At 32.5% G+C, this 27,169-nt stretch overlaps 1 protein-coding gene across 1 annotated transcript in view; it reads right to left on the reverse strand.

The window, feature by feature from the left end:
- SIM2 (SIM bHLH transcription factor 2) overlaps nucleotides 1–27,169 on the reverse strand; it is an 80,207-nt gene that overhangs the window by 38,464 nt on the left and 14,574 nt on the right. The window contains exons 2-5 of the mRNA XM_051984835.1: nucleotides 21,140–21,222; nucleotides 16,633–16,722; nucleotides 9,489–9,597; nucleotides 1,534–1,619 (exon numbers count right to left, since the gene is read on the reverse strand). Of these exons, the coding sequence (XP_051840795.1) occupies nucleotides 1,534–1,619; nucleotides 9,489–9,597; nucleotides 16,633–16,722; nucleotides 21,140–21,222 (368 nt within the window). The remainder of the gene's footprint in view (nucleotides 1–1,533; nucleotides 1,620–9,488; nucleotides 9,598–16,632; nucleotides 16,723–21,139; nucleotides 21,223–27,169) is intronic.

The raw sequence follows: 27,169 nt of genomic DNA on the forward strand, positions 1-27,169 counted from the left end.
GTTATAATCTGTGTTCTTATCCTAGGGTTTTCTGTATTAACAAAACTGATTTAATATCAAATCACTTCAGAGGAAATATTAATTTATTATTTGAAACACCATGTTCATAAGACATTTTCCGTTTTCTGAATATATATACTTAGAATCTTAAAATGCTAAGCCTGAAAGGGACCTTAGGTTTAGTCTAATCCCCTTATTTTACAGGATAAGGACATTTAAGCCCAGAGGCTTACTCGCCTGGCGTCACACTAGTTACTGACAGAGCAAGCACTAGAGACAAGCACTTTCAGATATTCAATCCAATATTCTTTACATCTACAGGAAGCACCATGTGAATGTGTGTGTGTGTGCATGTAACTGTATTCAGTCTCATTTTTTGTTAGTGTAAAATTTAGATTAACCTATAAAACTTTGGGGCAATCCAGAGAAAAAGAAAAGCTACAATTTACAAATAAAAAATACAGCAACTACAAAATATCAAGTATTCTAATACTTGCTTCTCTCTTACATGGGAGAGATTCTTAACTAAATTGTAGAAATTATGGGTGAATATTTTCCCTAGAATATCATGGAATTGAGAGTTTGAAATGTTTGAGTGGTACTGGGATGGGTGTGGGAGGAGAGAATGATGAAAGATTTCCTTTACTTTTAGAATTTTGTTATTTTTAAGTTGGATTATTTGATAAGGTTTTGAGCAGGGCTGAAATAATTCATAAGTGGTTATATATATAACATTATTCCCGTAAGTTACCCATTGTCCTATCCTTTAGATCCATTTAAAAAATATATAAATTCTTCTGGGAGAAGGAAATAAAAAACACATTAAATCCTATATATCAGCTTTATTTCTACTATGACAAGAATGAACAGAAGCATAACAGCAATGTATTCTAGAGGTGAAGAGTCCCTGAAATGGGAAGAAAGGGTTCAGAAAGAAAAGGTCAGTGCACTAAAAACAAACTTCACCGACTTCACAAATCTGTTACAAGTTAGCCTGAGCATAACATTTCTATAGTGTTCTCTAAAAAGAATACTGCCCTAAGTGAAGAAATAGGTAAGTGAGGAAATCTCATCAAAAAGGTCCTAGGAACCCAATGTTCCAACTACATTGGACTTTGATCTTGACTTCCAGTCCCTAAGATTGAAGACTACTTTTTTTTTTTCCGTGCTTTGAAAAAATCTTGTATTCTGTTAACTACCATGTTCTGCTATAGTCAATAAGTACTGATTGATTGATTGATTGGTAATGTTCACATATAAAGTTGAACTTTCATTTAGTTGCCAATCCCAATACCATTCTGTTCTTTCCATTCTTTTAAGTATTACAACCAGTTTTACAACTCGTTTTTTATAATACTGGTACTAAGTAACAGTTCTAACACCTGCCTCACAATAATGTCATTAATTTTCTGGGGGGTTTTCAAGTTTGCCTTTGTGTACTAAATTTTCTTAAATGTGGAACAAAGTAAAAACCTGAGTATGAAACAACCAAAACCCTACTCTTTGAACTCAACAAGAGGTGGATTCTCCTACCTTATAGCCACTGCATGTTAATCCAGCATTCCTCTTTGCCAAGACACACTTCATCCGAAGGAAAAATGACCTCTCTATTTCATACTCTGAAAGCAGAAAATAAATCAATTGCAATTTGAAAAATATACATATTTACCACCAGTGTTTATTTTTTTCTTTCTTTTTTCTTTTCCTTAGCATTTTTCATTATTTGTATATGGCTTCAGACACTTAACATTTCCTAACTGTGTGACCCTGGGCAAGTCACTTAACCCCAATTGCCTCTGCAAAAAAAAAAAAAGAAAGAAATTTTTATATTGTATTATTATTGTTGTTATATTTGATATATTTTGTATTATTATTGTTATAATTCATATCTTTTTGTATTTTTTATTATAATTCATATACATATATATATATATATTTTTTTTTTTTGGCTGAGGCAATTGGGGTTAAGTGACTTTCCCAGAGTCACACAGCTAGGAAGTGTTAAATGAGATCAGATTTAAACTCAGGTCCTCTTGACTTCAGGGCTGATGCTCTATCCACTGTGCCACCTAGCTGCCCCACCTTTTTTTAATCCTGAAAACAAACTCCCAGAAGTAAGAATTTTAAAACTGCTTCTTTCCCCTTTCATGCTTGCTGTGAGATAGCTATCTTATAGACATGGAAAATTTTAGTTCTCAAGGGAAATTTTCAGAGTGTGCAAGGGCATATGAGAATAACTACATTTTAAAGTTTCTACATATTTAAAAAAAAACATTCTGAAGTAATTAACAAGAATTTTCAAGCATGCCAAGCTGGAAACAAGGTAAAGATCTCTTTTAGAAAAAAGGTTTTATGCATGAAAATAAGAAATAACAAAAGCATGGGTTAAACATGTATTTCTCCTGGAGGTTAATCAAATATTTTCCCAGTAGCTTATGGGACACTCATCATTTTTGCCCATCTAGAAAGATTGTAAAGTAGTAACCTGCCCCAAATTTTGCCAAAGGTCTGTCATCACAGTAACTTCATTCATCAATTTTGGGGAAGGTGAATATCATTGTTCAAATTGTCCAATCATGTCCAGCTTTTATTGCCTCAAAACATTATAGCACACAAAGCTCATCAATTCTTCACTATCTTTCAAAGTCTGTCCAAATTAATTTTTACTGTTTCCATGACACTATTTATTCATCTCATCTTCTGCCATTCCCTTTTCCTTTTGCCTTCAATCTTTCTCAACATCAGGCTCTTTTCTAATGAGTTGTTTTCTCATGGCCAAAGTATTTAAACTTCAGCTTCAGTATATGACTTTCCAATGGATAGTCTGAAAAGTGAATATATGGCATAATAGATGTATGGGTGGAATGGAAAGAGCACCAATTTTTTTAGTCAAAAAACTTGGGTTCAAATCTCAGCTGTGCTATATATATATATGTTTGGACAAGTCACTAAGATTAACTTCTCTGGTCCTCAGTTTCTTTTTCTGTAAAGTGAAATGGCTTGGATGATCTCTAGGGTCCAAGTTCTAAGATGAGAGAATTATTATATGATCCTGTGATTTTTCCAACAATTTTCTTCATCAGGAATAGTTCATTTATCCAAGTATAGTAGATATTTTGTAAGTGTCATAAATTTTTATAAATTTATAATTTTTTATTAAAAAAAACATTTTTTGTTTCTTTTCTCCCCTACATAGTTACATATCATCTGCTAATTGAGGAAACAATTTCAAGATCTCAGATTAAAAATAACCTCACAATGCCAAGTAGCAACAAGAACTAAATTCATTCCATTACATCACAATAATAACTTGAGTCATTCTACCTGCTTAAAGGATCCACCATCCATTCCCATCTCCATTGCTTTGATACTCACTAAATTGACCAAACTGGTTTTCCTTCATGAGTATTTACAAACAATTCCCCCAAACCATATTCTCTAATGAAAGGATATATATATTCTGAGGTTTAAGTACAAAATTTTGTCTCTATTAGGCAAGGGAAATGTTCCAAATTTTTAAATTAGTCATTAGTATAAGTAAACAAATTAATTTTTTAAAGAAAAGTCACTATAAAGTGTGGAAAGGTAGTTCTTCAAGCTTTCAGATAAGAATGAAGTCTTCTGAATCTAAAGGTTCTCATTTTCAAAAATCCCCATTATCACTAAGGCTTTAATATTTTACCCAGAATTCCATTGGCTATGAGTTTAGATTGGTATACTTTCAGCATAAAGGCTTCTATTTATCCTAGCTGCCTGTTTGAATCAATTCCAGATATTCACTGGTGTATGTGAGGTCCATGTCTAGAGAAACATCACACAGCAATTAATAATTGAGTTTTGTGAAGTGTCTTATTTACACATCTGATCACGACAGTAAAACAATGGAAATCAATCTAAATTCAGAAAATCTACCCTGCAAATGGAAAGTTGGGAGAAAATGCTGCATGGTTTTATTTCCAACTAAGTGAATATCTTAAATTAGTGTTTTTTGATACTTCTGGGAGATCAGGAGGGGGAAAACATCTGCTCTAATTTATCATATTTGTTTCTCTACTTATGGAAAAAAAATCCATTGGATAGTGCTGCCAAGGTAAAAGAATAGCAAGAAGTGTTAAGAACCTAATTACCTCTACCATGAACTCTTTCAAACAGATCTGGAAACACATCAAACCTAATTCTGTTGAGGATTAAAAAAAAAAAAGTTACGAGTCATTTTTTCATTTCAAGTAGGCATAGAAAGACAGCGAGTGGTAAAAAAATCTGGCCAGGAATACTCAGCGTGGATACTCTACTATGCTCAAGAGTGAAGCAAGGTCCCAGATCTCTTCCAAGACTCTACCTTGAATAAAGTATGGGAATAGATGCTAATTGGGAGCTTTGTCAGGTATTACCCATTTCCAGCTCACAGGTACATACTAAACTGAGAAGGGGACTTGTGCCTTGGGGAGTGACTTTGCACAGCTCTGACTCTCTCTCTCTCTCTCTCTCTCTCCTGAGACAATTGGGGTTAAGTGACTTACCCAGGGTCACACAACTATGACATGTTAAGTGTCTTGAGACCAGTTTTAAACTGGTTTTCCTGACTTCAAGGTTGGTGCTCTACTACGCCACTTAGCTGCCCCTTCTGACTCTCTTAAATCCAATTCACCTCTAAGTCATGACATTACCTTCCTGATGTCATCAGCCCTCTATGAGAATGAAACACAAACAACAAGAACTCTGAACGAGCAGAGATTCCCAGGTGGCTGATAGGGGCTCAGTTCCATGTATCCTACTACTGCTCAAATCTAAATCCAGACCAAGCACTAGCAGAACTTAGACCAGGAAAGCAGAAATTAGATTTTCCCCTGAATCAGATCCCTTTAGAAACACTGAAAGCTTGTCCCTGAGAAATTAGGATAATCCAAAAGTATAGCAACAGGATCAGTCTACATCCACGTGCAGAGGCTAGTTCTAAAATCAGTTTCAAAGTCAGAAAATAAACTGAAAAAATAAGCAAACAAACAAAAAAAAGTTTCACCACAAAAAGCAATTTTGATAACAAGGATGCTCAGAACAAACCTACCAAAGCGTGTGCAAACAAAAAACCCCAAAGTTTAGGCAAAAATTCAACTAGAATTCCTAGAAAAGATGAACCAGGAGTTTTAAAATGTTTTTATGAATGAAATCAGAGTGCTGGAATTAAAAAATAGAAAAGAAATGAGAGCTATCAAAAGATTTGGGAAAAGGAATTAACAGTTTAGAATAAGAGGTACAAAATCTTGCCTATGCAATTTCCTGAAAATTATAATAGGTTAAATAGAAGCCAATAACACCACAAAACAAAATAAATATTTAAGTAAAGTTAAAAAAAACTTTTAAAATAGAAGAAAACCTAAAGTATTTCATAACAAAAACTATAAAACAGATTGAAAACAAAAATTCAAGAAGTATTGGATTGAAGCCATGAAAACCCTGAAACCTTCAAGCACATGACTTAAAAAGAGCTTAGATATATTTCAAAAAATCTTAAGAAAAAATTGCCCTTATAACTGAGAACCAGAGGAAAAATGATAATAGAATTCTTTGGTGACCTCCTGAAAGAAATGTCAATTTAAAAAATTATAGCAAAAATCCAGAGCTTCTAGGTCAAAGGAAAAAAAAAATACTGCTACCAGTTAGAAGAAAGAATTCAGGTATTTGGAAGTTATAGTCAAAATTACACATAATTTATCAGCCACTATCATAAAGAAGTGAAGAGTCTGAAATACAAGATTCCAGTAGGTTAAAGGATATATCCTTACAAGCCAAGGATAAATTAGTCAAAAAAATAACAAGACAAAATAACAAACAAACAAAAAAACTGAGGGGGGGAGAAAAGGGGGGGAGAAGGGAAGAGAAGGAAGGAGGGGAGGGCAGAGAAATATACTTAAATGAAACAAAGGACTTTCAAGCACTCCTGATGAAAATCCCATAACTCCTTAGGAACTTAGAAGTTAAAACCTAAGAGTTAAGAGAAACATAAAAAGCTAAACAAAAATGAAAAACAATAAAGGACTAAATAAGGACAAATTGCTTGCATTCTAATATGGGGAGGTAATGTATGTGCTCCCTCTAACTCCTATGTGATGAAGGGTCATAGAGAAAGTTTAATTAGATAGACTTGGAAGTGATTCTATTATGCTGATAATAGAATGGTGATTTTTAAAAGGAGAATGAAAAGGAATAAGAAGAGGAATATCTATGGTGAGGGAAGAAAAAGGAAAGTTAGGAAAAATTATCTTATATTAGATTATTTATGATACATATGTACATTTTATATATAGAGAGAATAGTATGAAAAATATACACACACATGTACTTATGTATATTTTTATATGTGTTTCATTTTACACATTCTGAATCCTTTACTTCTCTATTATGAGTTGGGTAGTTTCTAAAATTATGGTTAATTATTAGGTTGATTAGCATTCTTAAATCTTTCAAAGCTGTCTTTACAATATTATTATTATATAAATTACTTTCCTGGTTTTGTTTACTTCATTCTGCATCAATTCATACAAGGCCTCCCAATTTCTCTCAAACCATCCTCTTTATTATTTCCTTCAGCACAAAAATATTCCATTATATTGATATACTATAACTTGTTCAGCCACTCACCAATTGATGGGTACCTCCTCAGATTCTAATTCTTTGCCATCTTAAAAAGTACTACAAATAGTTTTGTACACCCTTAGTTATAGTTTGTTTTTACTTAGGACTAATTCCTCCCTTATTATACTCTCTCTATGTAAATAGATAATACATATATTTACATATATGCACACATATATAGATATGCATATATACATTCATTTGTTTTTGAAATTACTAATATAATGAACTGTTTTGTTTGACTATACATATTTGCCACAGGGATTTTGTTTTTCTTTTCTTCTCAACTAGAGAAGAGGAGAAAAGGAAGGGCTTTTTAGTGATTGAAAAAAATAAAATGTGATTTAAATAATACATTATTTTAAAAGCATTAAGTGTATATGAAGAGTAAAGAGAACATTGTTTGAGGAAATAGCAAAATTTCAATACTGAAACAAACACCAGAACACTATGGGTTTTTTTTTTGCCCTGAGATGCATGTTCTCTTGATCCAACTTTAAATAAAACTACAGTGAAACAATGAATTTCATGTTCCATGCTCCATTCCATCCCTCATTTTTAGAGAAAATATTGCTTCTATTACCATAATTTAAATTAATGGATACATTTCATTTTGTAAGTACTTTGGAATTACAGACCCATTGATTAGAAAGGCACTTCTCATATTATCTCATCTATCCATCTACATCAAGGCAAGAATATAGCTACACTCTCTCAAGGCAGCTGTCTGTTCTGTTCCACAGTCTATATATAAATATGCACGTCCTTAGTAACATCCTATCCATCCTGCACACAGTCAACAGTGTTAAGCACATGTCTGATTGGATCACTACCATTCTCTCTCCCTACCCCAATACACAAAGACACACAGACACACACACACACACACACACACACACACACACACTAAATTTCACTGACTCCCTATTATCTCTAGAATCAATTATAAACCTTCTGTCATTTAAAGCTTTTTAAAACTTGGTTCCTTCTACCTCTCTGATCTTTTTATACATTAATCCTCTCCACTCACTCTTGGATATGGCTTTGTTGTTCAACTTACTGTTCTTTCAAAATACACCATTCTTTACATACATGACTTTTTACAGGTTGTCCATCACACCTGGAATAGTCTCCTTTTTCACCTCACCCTGTTGGAGACTCTGGTTTCCTTCATCGTCAAGAATCATCTTCTGCAGGAGACCTTTCCTAGTTTCTACCACATTCAAGTGCTTTTCTTGTGTCTATTTTGTATAGGTGTTTATGCATATATATATGTGTGTGTGTGTGTGTGTGTGTGTGTGTGTGTGTGTGTGTGTGTGTGTGTGTTGTATCCCCCATTAGAAAGTAAGGTCTTTGAAAGGAAGAATTATTTTCCCCATGTTTGGTGCTTAATAAATGCTTGCTGATTGATTAATCCTAGTACTGTTAAATAATTATTTCTTGAATTCCTATTGAAGCAGGTAAATTTTAAGTTCCGCAGCCTTCCTCTTATGAGATATAGGATTTTAAAAAAGCATCAATTTAACTAATTTCTTATTCTTTCCTTCTCCAAACCAAAGATATGTATTGGTTCTGTGCCATTTTAGATCCCTTCTTAGTCAACAATCAATAAATTAAGCAGCTACTATGTATCAGCCATTGTACTAAATTTTGGGGATAAAAAAAAAAAGCAAAAGACAGCCCCAATGAGCTCACAGTCTAATGGGGAAGAGAACAAGCAAACAAATATATACAAGTAAGTCACATATAAGAAAAACAGGAAATAACTTAAAAAGTGAAGGTCACTACAATTTTAAGAAAGACTTCCTACAGACGATGAAATTTTAATTGATCCCTAATAGATTTTATATGGCTGTTTCAGTCATCACCTAATTAGTGCTTTCAAGAGGAAACAACAGAGGCCCAAAACATCGGTTTAAACTGCTGTTTAATATATTGAATGCTTTACAGTCTAGGAAAGGGTAGTGAGGGGAAGGGAAAGAGAAAAATTTGGATGCAAAGTTTTGCAAGGATGAATGTTAAAAACTATCTTAGAATGTATTTTGAAAATAAAAAGCTATTGTTGTTCAAAAAAAACAAAAACAAAAAACTGCTGTTTAGCTTCCTTTGATAGATTCATGAGGTCCTTTCTTCATAGCATTGTTTCTTTTTAAGTATTTTATTTTTCTCCAGTTAAGTGTAAAACAATTTTTAACATTTGATTTTAAAACTTTGAGTTTCAGATTCTCTCTTTCCTCCATTTTCCCCCATCCCATTGAGAAGGCACATGTGAAGTTATGCAAAACATTTCCATAAAAATCATAGCATTATGTTTCACTTAGAGATCCAGATAATGAGTGACTGATCAGCCAATAGTTTTTAGGTTCACTTGGCACCATTGAACTGAACGATTACTTAAAAGTATCTATTTTTGTCCCCAGAGTACGCCTAATTAGATATAATAAATAAGGATATTTGCCCAGGATAGATCCTGATCTTTTGAAGATCTTTGGAATAAGTACCAAGCACCTCATATTGTATTAATATGCCAACATATTTCCCAAGTGATCTTCTTGTTTTGGGCTATTTGGTATAACATACATGAGAGAAAAGGATTCACTTTTATATTTTATACATGGTAGCTACTATAAGACAAGCATGTAAAAGGTGCTTAAGAAATGCTTGTTCACTAATTGGTCAGAGATGATCTCTGATTTGGTATCTGAATTGTATTTATTGGGCTGGTGTACACTATCTCTTTGGCAAGGACTACATGAAGAAAAACTGATAGCTAATATTACAAGTATACTTATCTTGGCAGGTTTTCATTTTGTTTTTTTTTTTCCCCCTTTGACAGTCCTTTGAGATAATAATACCTTGTAAGAGATGATGATGAAGAGGCTGGTGAGCAGCAAGAACAGCTGTCATCTCATCATGGTCAGAAGGATGGATGTACTCATAAATACTATTGCCAGTGAGTTCCACCTGTCATGGAAGTAAAGTGTCAGAATGTGCACATGATCTTTTCCATTATTAAAAATCTCTTCAATGGAGATGGTTTGTGCAATTTTCATAGATTCACAAAGCAATTATCTACAGGATTTAAGATAACTCTCTAGGCACAGACCACTTTCATCATATGATACTGTTTTCCTCAATCACTGACTATTAAAGTACTAGTACATACATGATAGGTTTGATAGGGATTTCTGACTTAAATCTAGAAGTAAGAATGGGTTTTTTTGGTGAGGCAATTGGGGTTAAGTGATTTGCCCAGAGTCACATAGCTAGTAATTGCTAGATATCTGAGGCTAGATTTGAATTCAGGTTTCCTGATTTCAGGGCTAGTGATTTATCCACTGGACCATCTAGTTACCTCTTAAGAAAATTTTTAATAGAGAGAAATGGCATGAGAATGTGCAATTCTTCTAATTTGCCCAATAATACAAATATTTTCTTTGGATTCCATAATCACTTCTATCTGATGAGAGTTTTAAAACCTAAGATTTAGTAATATCCTAGATATCTTTGTCATCAAGCTCTCAGAAGAAAATGAAAATATACATTTTTTTCCCATTAGGAACTTACGAAAAATTAGGAAAGTCCCATAACGAACATCCAATGTGCAAACTACCAACTCATCTGAATGCCAATTAAGAAACTGAATAATCATGAAGAACTAGGACCAGGAGTCATTTAAAGGATTTAATGAAGACTTCTGCTTTTCTAAGAAATTTTTCTTTTTCTTTTGTACTAAACCATGGCCCATAGGCATACCCAAGACTCCTTTATCTTGTGTTGCCAGAAGTGTATCACTATTCTGTCCAATCAAACATGATAGAATTATCCATTGCTCTAAAATGATTGGAGTATACCTAGACATTGACTATTCCTTCCTATTTTGAGTCCATTCTAAATATGATTTTATGGCCTTCCCAGAATCTTCTAATCATTTTCTCTCCTAAATGCCAGAATAGTCTATTTGCTAATATTGCTTTCCAATAATCAGCCACCAGCTATTTCCAGCTGTGCTGAATGTGCTGCTATTACTTATACTAGAAACTTCATCAAAACAAAAAGTTACTGCCTGGACAACGTTACACTACATTGTGTTCCTTACAATAAGCCTTAATTGACAGGATAAAACTGAAATCCATTGTAGTTTAATTCTTGGCCACAAAAGCTATAAGTTGTAGTAATTTTACACCCACTGGCAAGAATGACAAAGAGGAAAATGATGAATATTGGAGGGGTACATTGTTGATGAAGTTGTGAATTGTTCCAGACATTTTGGAAAGCAATTTGGAACTATACTCAAAAAGTTACCACACTGTTCATGCCTTTCAACCCCACTATCCCACTACATGATCTATACCCAGAAGAACCCAAAGAAAGAAGAAAAAAAATCTTATTGTACAAAAATATGATAGCAGCTTTTTTATAATAGCCCAAATTAGAAGCTAAGGTGTGGGGGGGTTCCTCCTTTTGGGAATGGATAAACAAATTGTGGATATGAATGTAATGGAATATTACTATCACAAAAGTGATGAAATAAAGTTTTAAAGGAAACACAGAAAATCTTTATGAATTGATGAAGTAACAGGAACAGAGCAATGAAAATAATTTATACAATGACAATAGGGTTACTCATTTATTCACCAGGGTTTTGAATCCTGAGTAACACAGACCAGAGAGTTGGAGGAAAGGTGAAGTAATTTAATCTACATTACTCTTTTGAGCCAATTTATGCACTTACTAAAATATAAGAATGCATTTTTATTCTTATATATATTTAGTCATCTACCTTGCAAAATAACATAATTTTTATAGCTCCATTTTTGCATTAATAAGGAATGTTTCTTCTTAATACTATGCAAACAGGGCAACAGAAAGAATTGGATTACAGAAATCTAACCCCTACTCAAACTGCCCCATCCCCCATCTCCTTAATGTTGTTTTCCACTGATGTACCAACTAAACATTTGCCCACATTAAGAACTTGCATACTTTTTTCCTTATTCTAAATAAAATAGGACAATTTTATATTAACTGTTTAAATTAATTTTAACATTTTAACATTTTAATAGATATTTGATCAAGTAAGAACTTTTTTCCCTTGGGGAGGAGAATAATCATACTCATTATTATTATTTAAGTTTAATAGGCTTACATGGGAGACATTAGATTAGAAAAGAGTAATATGAGAGCATTAAGGGTAGCTTGCTTTCTTAAAAAGAATCCATTAAAAAGAATCAATGCATTAAAAAAAACCTCAAAGTGAATGTAACAAAATCATAAAGATCAAGCATGATGTTAAAAAAAAACAATAAAGCTTACTTCAAAAATAAAAAACATTCATAATTTAAAATTCCTCCCTTTAAAAAGAGGAAAACAGATTTATCAAAATGTTTATAACTTTTATTAATCATAATTTTATCACATACACAAATATACTTTGTAATATTATATACTGAACTTGCTGTTATATTTTCATATGAGTTATTTAATATGATTGTTTTTAATTTTTGAAAGAAATTTGAATGACTCATAAGAAAAAAAATTGTATCCACAAAAATAGACCTGGGAGTAACTTTTTCATATCCATAAACCCCTCTAGTATTACAAGATTAAATTACTTTCCTAACAAGAGCTTTTTTAAATGTTTAATGGAATAGGTTTTCTTCTTACAAAAAAAATTGTAGATCTGGAACTTAGGGAATATATTCTGGGTTATGTTTGGGAAGAAGAAACTAATCTGGTATACGTAGAGCAGAAATTGTTTTGCTTTGGATAATTTTATAAATTAAACATTTGTAAATTGGATGGTTTTGATTATAGATCTTGAAATCCTATGTACAAATAAAAATAAAACTTTATCCTTCCTAATCTACCACTGAAAATAAAAGAAATTGGCTGTAGTTCCATCTAATCCAATGAGTTAAAAAATGTTGGACTTATTGTAATGATATAAATATCACTCTTCACGGATCATATAAAATTATTACAAATACATAGACCTTTTTATATTCTTTTAATACAATTAAAGGTCTATATCAGTTTGAAAAGACATTTTATTGTATATAATTATATGAGAAAATATAAATCACAAAGACCCTTTAGAATGCTTGCAGAAAAGATGCATAAAGAATATAGAACATATTTCTCAATATGGAATAGATATAAGGTCTGTTTTTTTCTTCAAATGTAAAAATTAAATTTGCAAAGGGACCGTGAAATTAAATTTATATGGCAAAACATTTATCCCTTAAATAAAAAAATATATATGCCTAGCTTTTCCAAGTTTGAGTTGTGTACACAGAATTTATGCTAATGGGACCTATCCTTCATTCTAGATAGCTCACTGTAGGTTTTTGGTACCCCAAAATTTGATAATGAAATTATTTTTGCTTACTAAATTAAATTGCTAACTAAAATTAAAAACAACCTTATCTAGATGTAAATTGCTCTTTCCAAAGCTCATAAGGAGAGTCTTTTTTAAAGTACATCAATTTTTTTGATAAAAGTATGTCTACCTCTTCAAGACAGAGAATTATTATCTGGAAAATTCAATTCAGAATCAGCTGTATAATTGAAGTAAAAATAAGAAGCCTTCTCCCTAACTAATAACTACATCAATTTTCTGATCAATAATCTTTTATTTATTTATTTATTTTTAATAACTTTTTATTGACAGAACCCATGCCTGGGTAATTTTTTACAGCATTATTCCTTGCACTCACTTCTGTTCCGATTTTCCCCCTCCTTCCTTCCACCCCCTCCCCCAGATGGCAGTCCTATACATGTTAAATAGGTTACAGTATATCCTAGATACAATATATGTGTGCAGAACCGAATAGTTCTCTTATTGCACAGGGAGAATTGGATTCTGATCAATAATTAATGTCTAACTTTTAAATTTTATTTCAAGACTATTTTCAAAAAGCCCCCAACAAAAATAAGTATTTTAAAGCTATAATGTGAAGTTGTAAAATTGATCACAATGATGATAAACTTATAAGTAATTAGCAGTCAAGGACCCTTTTCAATAAATTAGTTTATCAAAATACTCCCTTTTTAAGAAAAAAATTCCTTCTACTAGTGAATTAGATATTTATATAACGTATAGGATAGTGATTTTAGTTCACACAGTATTGTTGTGCTGACTTTAAATGGTCTTGCTTCTCAGATCAGTAAAATAAGTTGTCTCATAATACACACAACTAACTTCACTGATTTTTCCTCTTCTTTAACACCTACCTAGGTAATTAGATATTTGATTAGCATAACAACTAAAATAGTGTAGGAGTCATTCCTATGTAGACAAAGTCTACTGAATCTAATGTTGAGAAAACATGAATAGAAAAATTTGAAGAAGTTGAAGTTTGATTGAAGGAGTCTTTTTTTTTTTTTAAATCATCAAGGAGGTATATTTGCAAATAGAAAGTCAATGGAGTTTCAGATAATAACCAAATTTTTTAAACATATGTTTATAAAATGTTTACAAAAATTTAAAAAGTGACATCAAGAGTGAGAGCATGAGAATGTCGAGAGAGAGAGAGAGAGAGAGAGAGAGCGAGAGAGAGAGAGAGAGAGAGCGAGAGAGAGAAGGAGGGAGGGAAGCAAAAGAGAGATAGAGGTGAGTGGGTATTATCTACTTGACCTTCTACTTAATAGCATATTTTTTTCTATTAAAGAAAAGAATGTGGAAATGAAAAATCATACTTTGAATATTGTCTAGATTTCATTATAGGGAGTTACTATAAATAGGAGATAGCTATTAAGAAATATTGTTATGGGTCAAAACAAATCACTATGCTAGACTCCAAAAATACTAACAAAGAGTCCACACCTGTATTAAAATATTTTATAGCTATATTCAGATATTCAGACAATGCAGTTGAAAAGAAAAAAAATTGTCAACTCATAATTTTTTAAAAACCACCTGAATATTTAAGAACTGAATTGATTTAACTACCTATGTAATTTGTAATCTGTATATAATATCACAAAAGTTCTTGTTTTTGTAAATTATGACATATATTTTCATATCTTCCCATATTCTAAGAAAACAGTTTATTGATTGCATAGATCAGAGATCCATGAAAACAGTGTATTTTATTCTGCTCATATCTATCATATATAAAACAGACATTTTGGGGGCATGAATATATTTGTTTTTTCTAAAGTTGTTAAGCAAAAATAAATTTAGCACAATGATAATAACTTATTTCTAGAGACATTTAAATTATCGGATTGGTCATAAACACTGAAATGACATAATTTAATTTGTTTTATTTCCCCCCCCAACTTTAAAACTTTTTTCAAAAACTGACTGAACTGAGTGGTAATTTTGATATTATGTAGATGATATTTTCAGAAAGTAATTTTTTTATATCTGGGGGTTTGAAATAAATACAGAATGAATAAGTGAATGAAAGAAACAAAGAAGAAAGAAAGGAAGGAAAGAAGAAGAAGAGTGAGCAAGAGATCTTCCATTGGATTTCAGAGAGAAAACTCCTGAAGAAGCACTCTCTGTCTTAGGTCAAGTAGAAAGGGTTAAATGATTAAAACTAGGACCCAGTGGAAATTCAAAAGGTCACACTTTGTTGTTTAGAAAAGTAAATATAAAATTTATTTATATTTTATATTAAAATAAATATAAAAACATTACAAAAGTAATATTCAGTGATATTATATCAAAGTGTTATATTACACTGAAGTTAGAAGTGTTAGCATAAAAGTGAAGCAGCAGTAAACAATGAAGAAACACCATTCTGGAAAGGAAACAGAAACTTAAAACAATTTCTATAATTCAGAGTGTATTATAATTATAATACACATCTACAAACACACTCATTCAAAAAAAGTTACACATGTATAAGTGAATCAAAAAATTTTATATAGCAATTTTTGACATACATTGACATAGGAGGAAAAGAAATATACCTAGATATGAACAATGTCTAGGAAATTTAAATCATATTAATTGATGTTTTATTTTGGCTTAACTACAATTATAAATGGATACAATGCTTGTTGGTAGTTCTTCTAGCTTCTTAGGTTTATTTTAGCAAACTAATTTTCTTTTTAGTTCCCGGCTAATTGCTTCAGAAAAATATCCTGCTTCTAAAATTTTATAACCACTTTTCATCTTATATTATGAAAAACACATGGTTTTCATGATGTTTATTCATAATAGCTAAATCATCATAATATGAAAAGCAAAGGACTTGTTGGATCCTCTTGCCTAGGATAAGCTATAATCTCTAGACAAAAGGGTAAGTCACAAATTGAACTGAACACTGACCCTAGAATATGTTAAATTATGACTTAGCAGTAAGAGATTTTTTTGCCGTGTAGTTATACTTTCCCAAGAGAGACAACATTTCTAAATATTCTGAAGCTACTTCACTCCTTACTGGGCAAAACAGTAGTAAACTGAATTTTATGACTTTCTATCAAAGCACATAAAATGCTTTGCTGAAAGGACCACTGAAGTAGGGGAAAAAAAACACAGGAAAAATTATCCTAAATTCCATGTGAACACTCATAAATCTACCCCTCCATTTTTTTTTATTTCTCTCTCAAAAGCACATTTACCATAAAACTCATGTTCCACTTCAAACTTTTCTCTTTTTCATGGCAACTCACTGTATCACATGCAATCGAGAAAGTAAGAACTCAAAATCTCCCCTTTGTAATTTTTTTTCCAAAGGTGTATAGCATTACCATATAAGCAGTCAGTTAAAGTTTCATACTGAATTTCAATACATGATTGAATTTTGCAAGGATATGCTAGCATTAACCTCAAAGGAAAGAAAAAATAAAATATTATAGAAGAAAGGGTATATAGTATCTCCCGCCCCCCATACAAAACAATTGTACAATAGTAAATAAGGAGATTATTTATACAAAAAGCAGAAAGTTAGTTACACTTACCCATATATGTGTTGGAGAATATCATCAAAATTCATAAAAGCAATGAATTTGACTTTTAGATGAACATGGTATTGCTCCTACCTGAGATAAGCCTAGGTGTACAGAGGCTGTTTCAGATATATACATTATTTTGCCATCAGATGCTACCACAAAAACAAATCCATCCAAGGTCTGTAAAAGAGAAAAATTCTTGGTAAAATTTAATTGAAATTTAGGTACTTAAATTTTATACAATTATTTAAATATATTTTTAAAAATGTAAACCAGAACTATGTTGGCAGTGAATGCAATGCTGTATAAAATTGTTATGATCCTTCCCCTAGAGTGAGCATATTTTCTGAAAAAATTCTAAAACATTTTTGCATTTTCACCCCTGAATTTGTGCTTAACATTAGTGTATAGTGATATACTTTGTACAGAAGTAATCGTTTTGCTGCTTCTATTGATTTTTAAAAAATCATCTACCACAAACCTTGAGAAATGTCAAAAGGGAAAGTTTAGGATTATAAAGAAAATTTTATATCATAATTGGTAGAAATAATTTATATCACGTTGGTATGCATTTAATTTTGAAGCATTTCCTAAATAATACTTGATGACTATTCTTTACCCATTCTTCAAAAGAAAGTTTTAAAAATTTAAATAATTATTTTTTAATTTATTAAATAAAGATGATTGTTTAATGGTTGCCTTCTGTATAATTATTTGAAGGTTATAATGTAAAAAGTAATATATGCAAAGTTGGGAGCAAAGAAAAGATGCTTATTTCTGGAAAAGACAGAATAAATGGTATTTTTAAAATCACTGATTAAGCAATTATTGCGCTCTTCCCAAAAACCATTTTGAGGAAAATTATAGAAGCTTATCAAGGAAAAATAAGAATTTAACTATATGTGTGGAGAATGGAGAAAATAACATTCTAAAAAAAGAAATAATTTCTTAAGTGCAAAGAATATGTAATTGTTTTTATTTGCCCATCTGCATTTCAAAATTCTGAATCAAAATTAAAAAACCTAGGCTTTTCTTCAAAAGTGGTATAATCTGTCTTTCAATTTTAAAAAATTATAAATTAATTTGTGGCCTACAAATTCTACTTTTCCAACTGTAATTGAAATCAGATAATAGTTTGTCTTTTACCTCTATTTTGTAAAATTAATAAAAAATTAGTAGCAATATTGACATTGAAAACAAATAATTATATTCTGTTGTCTTAAATACAGTTTTGTTTAAAATACTTTATCAACTAATTGTATAGTTGACATTAACACCTCCAACATAAATGCCTTCTGAGATGAACCTTAGCATTCCAAAATATCAACTATTGGAATAATTTTAAAATAAAATAAGAAAAGCATTGATGGACTTATTTGCATGATTTCTAAATAATTATTTTAAGAAAAATTCAACTTAATAAGAAAATGGCACACAAATTATTCTGTAGATTAAAAAAAAGATTGTTATTCAAATTCTCAAACCCTGTAGTGATAATCAAATACAAATTTTTAAACTAGGAGTTGGTTTGTATACTTACAAATTTCAGAATTATATAATTCACTGAATATACAATTGTTCTGTTTTCACCATGTTCATTATAATTGAGTAGAACTATTGTAAATTTTTAATTAAAATTCATAACATTTTGCCCTAGTTAGCGCAATATACTTGTAATATGCATATTGTAATTGTATATTGTGTGCATTGCAATATGCATAAGAATAAATATGTAAAAAAATACAGAGTGTGTATTTTAAAGTGAGCTATTAATGAGTCGTGTGGAAGGGAGGAGAAGTGGGAATAGTTCCAAGATAACCATTACCTAGCTCTGCCTAAACACATATTTACTTAATATAATAAATAGAATGTTTTGAATCTTTCCATGAAATTATCTTTTCTCCTTACACAAATTTAAAATAAATCAACAAGGGTATCAAGTGCAAAAAAAAAAGCTTTTTTAGGATCTGCTTTTTAAATGTCAAAATTGTTTTCTGCCTGACTGAACATGTGAAGTCAAAACTATCCCATCAAACACTGGCATTTGAATTTTTTATTCCCTAGTTTTGTAAATTAATTTTAATTGGATATAAGCTAAACTAATTTTCTCCTATTCCAAGTTTTCTGAGGTTTGGTAGCTGTTGTTTCACTTTCGATAGTCATTATGTATATGTGTATATGTGTGTGTGTGTGTGTGTGTGTGTGTGTGTGTGTGTGTGTATGTGTGCGTCTGTATTTTAAATTATCCAGTATGCAAAAGCAAAATGTAGGCTAGTTTTTGGAAAACAATTTAAAATAGAATATACAAATTATGAGTTAAGAGATTGCTGAACCAAGCTGCTCATAACATTATAAGAAAACCTTTAGAAAACATTGAGACTAATCTACCTATTTGAAAATGCTAATTAATTTTTTTCATTGTTTTAATTGGGAGAAAAATGGTTCAGTTACCACTCTTCACAAATCAATTGGGATCCATTAGTTCGATCACTATTATTTAATTTGGGAAAATTATAGTTTTTAGAGCCAAGACATATCATAACATGGGATGGAATAATTGTTTATCCCTTAGGTCTTTGAGCCTGAGAAGAAGATTCAAAGAACTGATTGGAAACAAGGTGTTCTGTAGGAAACCTACAAGTCTCTAAGGCTAACCTCAAACAAAAAGTTATCTCAACAGATTGGTTCTCTCAGATTCTGTAGTGGGAGAAGGCTGAAGTAAGATAAAATAAATAAACTCTGGGATTGAGCCTTAGGTTTGCTGCCTCTGTGATTTTGGGCAAATTAACCTTTCAGAACAGCCTCTAAAAATGGGATGAATAATTCTTGTACTATGTATCTCACCAGGTTTTGTGAAGAAAGGTTTTATAAACCTTGAAGACCAAAGAAATATGAGTTGTTACATTATTAATCTGAATCTATAAAATGCCTGAGTTTAGTAAGCATTAACTCTAAAATCCCAGAGTTATAAAAAATCATGAATCCTTTACTAAATCCTCCCTGAGCCTGTTTTTTCTTTTGTAAAATTAGAGTGTCTATAATAATTAATTTAAGGGCTGTTACAAGATATATAGGAGATGATACAAACTTTAGAGCTATAGAAACATCAGTTCTTACAGTTGCTATCATTATTTTTGTGGTTATTGTTATTGTATTTCCATATCTCTCTCATCTTTTCCTGCTTCCTCTATTACACATATGTACTCACTGTACACTTTAAAAGTTTAGTACTTAATTCTGGTTTATGGTTTATTCTACCACTAATGGTTTATTCTAATAGAGCAAATGTGTCTGCCTTGAAAGATAAGTGTTTCTGGAGATTGGTACAAATACAAAGACAGTCCTTGCCACATTGAAGTAGAACTAGCTACTTCATATGACATTCCTGCAACCTTTATTAAAATGGCTGGTCAAAACTTTATTTGAAGTAATTTGGAACTATATTTAATTAGGTCAGTATCTCAAAAGAGCTCAACCCAGAGGAAAAAGACCCATATGTATATAAATACACACACACGTATTTATATATATATTTATACATATACATATAACAAACATATCCATGGGCATATATCTCCTCTCCTTCTCAGTTTCCTTTAGTGTATAGATTGTAAACTCCTTCAGGGCAGAAATTGGCTTTCTTTTTTGGATTTGCATACCTGATACTTAGTTCAGTGTCTGGCCACCTGGTAGACAATAACTGTCTATTGATTGACTGATATAAACACATGCACAGACATATAGATATGTATATATACTGTGTGCTTATATATACCCACATGAATATATATATACAAATAGGTGTGTGTGTGTGTGTGTGTGTGTGTGTGTGTGTGTCTGTGTGTGTGTGTAAACTCATATCAATACAATGGCAAAACAGGATTACAGGTGTCTGGTATTGAAATAAATGAAAAATGAAATAAACACCTCCCTGACATGGAGGTATAGAATTCATGATGCAGAATGACTCATAACATTTTCATTTTATGGACAATGTAGGGATTTGAATTTGCATATTTGATATAAAAGTGTTGTTTTTCTTTCTTTTTTTTTTTTTTTTTTGAGGGGAAGTCAGGAGAGTAGAGAGTGAATAGTGATAGGGGTTAATAAAATGAAAGAAATGTAAGAAAGGAAGATCACTGAAGCATTTTAAAATTACAAAGAATAGAAGGAAGTCAGTGGGAAACACTGGTAAGATAGCATTGAAAATAAAATCTTGAAAAATAAAAGCAAATAGTAAGAAATATAGATTTGGGATTTCCTTGCAATCTCCTTTTTCTGTTCTACTTTGAACATAGAAATGCTCCTCTTATTTATTTTTGTATTTTTTTTTGTTAGGTTCAGAATAAAAATAACATAAAATGGCAGGTCAGCTCCTTCCCAAAGCACATGGAAACTTATGACTTAGCAAAGCTACTTGTACTCTAGGGCTTTCTCTTTGAGGTGTTGTATAAGTTGTGGAAGATGCTGAATTTGAAACCTTCGGAGACAGGCAAATTATTGGGTGGAGACAATTCATACACATTCACATTGAAAATTGACATTCACACCTTTCACCCAAAAAGTGCTTCCCATCCCAGATACAAGCAAGCTCTACCTGCAGCAAGTGAGATCCTAATTCTTTAGCGACATTGTCCAGTGGTCCAATCTGACTCGTCTGTCCCCAAGCATCTCCCAAACCTGAAAATAGGGAAAAGCAATAATACAATTCAGTTCATGAAGAAGCTTGAGCCTATACATGGATGTTTCCAAAATTCTGCCAGTCTTCATATTAGAAGCACAGGAAGTAAGTTCCTGAACCACAAACAGATCTACCCCAGATTTCTAAATCTGAAATGAAAAAATCCGAATGGAGACAGCTGGCCTCCAGAGGCTGCTTCCCACACCAGTTGGGTGGTCGACTTCCTAGAACTCCAGCTCCCACCTTTAGGCAAGGCTAAAAAGAAAAGAAAGAATTTAAGTGTATTCCATTGCATTAAATTTGGATAGATAGTGAAATAGTGAGTCCTCCTTTGCCACATCTTCATTCTTCCTCCTCTCCCTAGCTCTGATAATCATTAGCAGAATTCAAAAAAGCAACCCATGGATCCTATGAAGACTTTTTCACAGATCTGAAATTGTTGTTTTATGGGGGGGGGGGGAGAGGTGGGAGAAGAGTTGGGGGTGTGGGTATTTGACACTAAATTTTCTTAAAAGAGTTTACTTCCCTCTTCCTCTCTGTCTCTGTCTCTGTCTCTCTGTCTCTGTCTCTGTCTGTCCCTGTTTCTCTCTCTCTCTCTCTCTCTCTCTCTCTCTCTCTCTCTCTCTCTCTCTCTCTCTCTTGCTTGGGACTTTGATTTTTTTTCAAAGAAAGAAAAATCCTAGGTAGCAAGCGCCTTTCTGGAACTCTTTCTGGACTCTTTCTGGAAAGAATTTTCCAGGAATTAAAAGTGGATTTTTCTTTCCCCATTTAATTCCCTTCTGAATTCTGCAGTCATTAACAGAAACCCTGTCTTCTTGGACACAGTGCCAACTTTATATTGCAGTTTTCTATTTCAGAGCCACTCTGAGGAAATGCTTGCCCACTGCTGTTGACTTCCTTGCCAGAAATTCACAGCATGGGGGCAAAGGATTTCCTGGCCACAGCAGCTAACATAACTTTCACACATCTACCTCTTATTAGAGAGTCATTTCTAGTTGTCCTGATTTCAATCTGGTTTCTGGGCCCAGAGGCTCCAGAGGAGAAAGTGAGGCAGGTGACCTTGCACAGCCCTCCCTCACTGAAAACCATTTCATTTACATGTCATGGCATCACCTCCCTGATATCATGATAGCCTTGGAAAATAAAAGACAAACAACAAAAACTACTACTACTATTACCACTACTACCACCATTACTACTACCACTACCACTACTATCACCACTACTACTACCACTACCACTACTATTACTACATTACCACTATCACCACTACTACTCCCATTACACCCACTACTACTACTAGTATCACTACAACCACTACCACTACTACCACCATTACTACTACCACTACCACTACGACTACTACTACTACCACTACCACTAATACCACCATTATTACTACCATTACCACCACTACTACTCCCACTGCTACTACTAGTACTACTGCTACTACTACTACCACTACCAGTACTACCACCATTACTATTACTACTATCACTGCCACTACTATTACTACCACTATTACTCCTACTACTATTCCTACTACTATTACCACCATCACTACTACTACTATCATTACTACTACTTCTAGGAGAATTCCTCCTCAGGATATCTGCCCCAACAGTTCAAAGACAACAGTCACTTTCTGCATATCAAGTCTTTTTGCAGGGGATGCCAAAGGATGGCAGAAGTGAGTGAACTTGAAAATAAAAAAGGGAACATTCAAAGAATACTATCAAAACATTGAAAAATTGGAGAATCTTGAGCCAGAACCTGAAAACTTTTATCTGGTTTATGAATAAGAAAGTGGAGATGGAGAGAAGTGGAAAACAGGAGGAGAGACAGGATAGAGGGAAGAGAAAAAAAAGAGAAGGAGAAGGTTGAGGAAGAGAGAGGGAAGAAAGAAGAAAGGAGTGACAGATGAAATAGGGAAAAGGGAAGAAAGGGGATAGAGAACTCATTTTTCTGTTAATATTTCTGGCTAGTAGCTAATAATATAGGACTACCCATTAATTTAATTTGCTAGAAACAAAACTCTACTTTTCCCTCCTCACTTGCAAAAAAACTCACCAGAAAAAAATGCATTTTTGCCTTATGCTAATTCTATATAAGTTTTTTTTTTCCACAACTTTCCATGTTGCCAAACAACATGTAGAGAACTTTAGGTATTTCTTTCAACAGCCCAAAAGAGAAACCAAAAAATTTAAAATGTTAATTCTTGAAAACAGGATGAAGTTACAAATCCCAAGCAACTGAGAAGGGGACCCTAAATTCAGGGATGGTGAAGCCCAATATGAAATAAGGGATTTAACTGAGGATGTGCCTTCCATTCTCCTCAAATGAGCATGTACAAATTGCAGTTATTAAATAAGAGCAAGGCAAAATAGGTCATTTGTAGTAGTCTGGTATTTGGTCAACGTGACATTGCAGAACTAAAAAGTTTGTGGCCTGGATGGTTTCCTCTGGCATTTGATCATCCATCAAGGAAGAGAGAATTCATTTCCTAAATCTTTGCCTCAGGTTCAAGCTTACTCCCAAGCCAATTGGCTTCCTGCTTCCAGAAACAGTGCAGTGCCACCCAGCTATATGCCTTCTTCCAGAAAAAAAAAAAAAAGGACAAGTAGAGTAGTTTCAAAAGTAACCTATTATTGATAATTTGGACATATCAATTAAGCTCAAGGAAGCAAAACTGAAGGGTCTTTCAGGGCTTCATTGTGGAGAGAAAAGAGCTTATGTGTTCTAGATAAAGACCTCTTCAACTGCATTTTCTCTATCTCTATCCTAAGCTATTATTGCAAATCCAACTTGCTTCTCTTCCCTTGTTGTTGCTTAGTGACCCTGTGGACCATAGCATACCAATACTGGGTATGGAGTTTTCTTGGCAAAGATGCTGGAATGGTTTGCCATTTCCTTCTTCAGGATGCCTCTATTTTTCAGATGAAGAATTGAGGTAGATAAGGGTTAAGTGATATACGTAGAGTCACAGAGCTACTAAATGTCTGAGGTCATATATGAATTTGGAGTCATTTTTTGACTCCAAGACTAGAGTTCTATCTTCTGTATCATTTCGGTGCTCCTGCCTTACTGTGTCCCAGAATGGATATGTAAATTTCTATCAATTTTTTTTAAAATTCATGGAGTCACTTTTAAGCTGGAAAATAACTGAGAATTCAGTGAGTAGGGAGCGGCACCTGATCAAGTGGAGTTTAGTCCTGTCTAAAAAATACTGGTAAATGTCATTGCCTCTTTTTATTGCTTCATCTTTCAGCTCCTAGCCTTTCTCAAAACTCATTCAAATGATTAATAAAATTTTATTAACTGCCTACTATGTGCCAGGCATTGTGCTAAGTTCCTATTAAATTCTCTATACAATTACTGAACTATTTTCTTTCCCTGGAGAGGAGAGTGTCTCTCAGGCATCCTGCATTTAATAACTCAGAGGATTAGGGGAAAGTTTTGAAGAGGCCCCAATGTAGCTGCTGTGAATAAGTAAGAGACAAGCTTGCCAGGGGTTGAAACTAAAAAAAAAATCTGGATGCCATTCAACAAATATTGAGGCACTTATCCAGATTTTTAAAAAGAGGATACATAATTCAGTTTGGCTTAGTTTGGGTTAAATTCAAACCAATGTGGGATTTTGCTTTTTTTTTTTTTTAATTTTGTTTTTCAGTGAGATGAAATGTTGGTTTGAATGATCGGAGCTATTTCCTCAGTTTGAATGAGCAGCTTTTGTTGGGGGACACCAGTCTTTTGTTAATTAATACCTGCAACACACGCTTCATCCTTTCTACATGTAGCCAGGAAGAATAAAAGTATGGCCTACAGCATCTTGGGGCTGCCTTTTTGACTATAAGCTGGTTTTCTTATTGATAGACTGGACCAAATAAAGGTCTGAAAACTTTTTCTGGATTTGAGCATCTGAACACAGCAGATGATTCAGAAAGCCAGAAGAGGATTAAGGATTTTGGACTGCATTTTGGAATCTAGCAACTCTTCAATTAAAACAATACTTCCTTCTACTTCTGTCAAGTATTGTTATATTAATATATATACATGTATATAAATTAATATATAACATCCCTGGAAATGATTTCTGTCAAGTATTGCTATATTAATATATATACATATATATAAATTAATATATAACATCCCTGGAAATGATAATCCTGAGGTATAGGAATTGGGTGATAACCCCCCTTCTCCATAATCATAATAGGGTAATTGGTCAGCATACAAAATCAAAGATCCCTAATAATTTATCTTAATCTATTGCTAAAGATCTTTTTATTATGCTTCCCTACTGCCTGCCACAAAAGACTGGCAGTCAAATGGATAGCCCTAAGAAATTATATTTCCTCCCTAATTATTGCTAGTCAAAATTAGAGCTATACTACTAACCATTTAATATTAGTACCTCTTGTTGGCTTGTCTGATTAGAGCCTCTTGACATTTTATTCCTCCACCTGCAATTAGCAAGTCATTAATCATTGTAGCACCCCTATGGGCTGGGAGCCAGCTGGCATGAACTTTATTTGACAGAAAAATGGAAAAAGCTGGAACTTAAATACTCCTGGACTTACCTAGAGTTTATTGGCAACTCATAGAGTATGGTATGAGAAATGAAATATAAAGCTTGATTAATTTGGGTTCCACTTCCCTCCTATCTAGGATTGCCATATATATTATGGCTAATAGAAATTAATATATAATAACCTTGGAAATGATAATCTCTTATTCTTTTATCCTCCCCTAAACCTTAAAATTTGCTATTTTTGGGAATTTTGAATTAAACAACTGGCGTTATAGTACCTATGACAAATTGATGCATCCTGGGTCACTAATGTGGATGACATTTGTCTTTTGAGAATATAGTATTGTAATACAAATGTCAGTGGAAAGAAGAGAAGACAGAATCATGTTATGTTTGGAGTTTTCTTCTCTTCTATTCTCTTGTACATATTCTGTAGTTTTACATTATTTATTTCCTTTAAAAAAAAAAAAAGCTTCCAATTACATCCTTCAATTCACTATGAAACCTTTTCACAATGTTCCCAGAAGACTTCATGGAACCAAGACTGAGGTAACTAATCACCCTTGGAATTAAAACTGTCACTGAATTATTTATTCTGATATGAAATACTTTACATTCCATAAATTATTGACTAAATATTTAACATCAGAGCTTGAGTTGTTTGTAAGAATTTTTTCTATATATTGCAAGTAAAATGGAAAATGGAGACATTATATGAAAAAAATCAGGCAAAAGGAAAAAAAAAAGCTTGACCCACACCTTTGTTCCAATTATCAGAATAGTTCCAATAAAAATAAAAATAAAAGTGAGCTTGTTTTCTAACAAATTATTTGTATTTCTCTGTGTTCTCCAATGTCTTTCCAAAAAGAACTGACTGGAATTTACATTGGTTTATGGTCTCTGGTGAATTCTTTCCTTTTCATATGGGTCTATATCCTAGATTAAATTCCACTGGGCACTAAGCCTTGTTTTAGAGCAGGACACTACCTACTGGATCATAGGATCATTGATTTATGGCTGAAAGGTTTTCTAGATGTTATCTAGTCCAGCCTCTTCAATTTATAGATGGGAAAAACCTCAGCCTATAAAGTGCTTAAGGTCACAGCAATAGTAAATAACAGACACATGGATTGAACTAAGACCTCATTTTAAATTCATTGCTTGTTCTTTCCCACATAGATAAAGAAATAAATCATATCTATAGATATGTTCCATATATACACAGACATGTTTCATATCTATAGATTGATGTTGTAATATATTTATATTGCACATATATGTTGCATACATACAAATAGACATATACACATATTTCATATAGAAATATATGCCTATATACACGACAATATATATTTATCACAAACATATGTGTTATACACAGAGACACATATAGATATAAGCTGCATACACACATA

The sequence above is a fragment of the Antechinus flavipes genome, chromosome 3 (assembly GCF_016432865.1).
Source record: "Antechinus flavipes isolate AdamAnt ecotype Samford, QLD, Australia chromosome 3, AdamAnt_v2, whole genome shotgun sequence".
Taxonomy (NCBI): domain Eukaryota; kingdom Metazoa; phylum Chordata; class Mammalia; order Dasyuromorphia; family Dasyuridae; genus Antechinus; species Antechinus flavipes.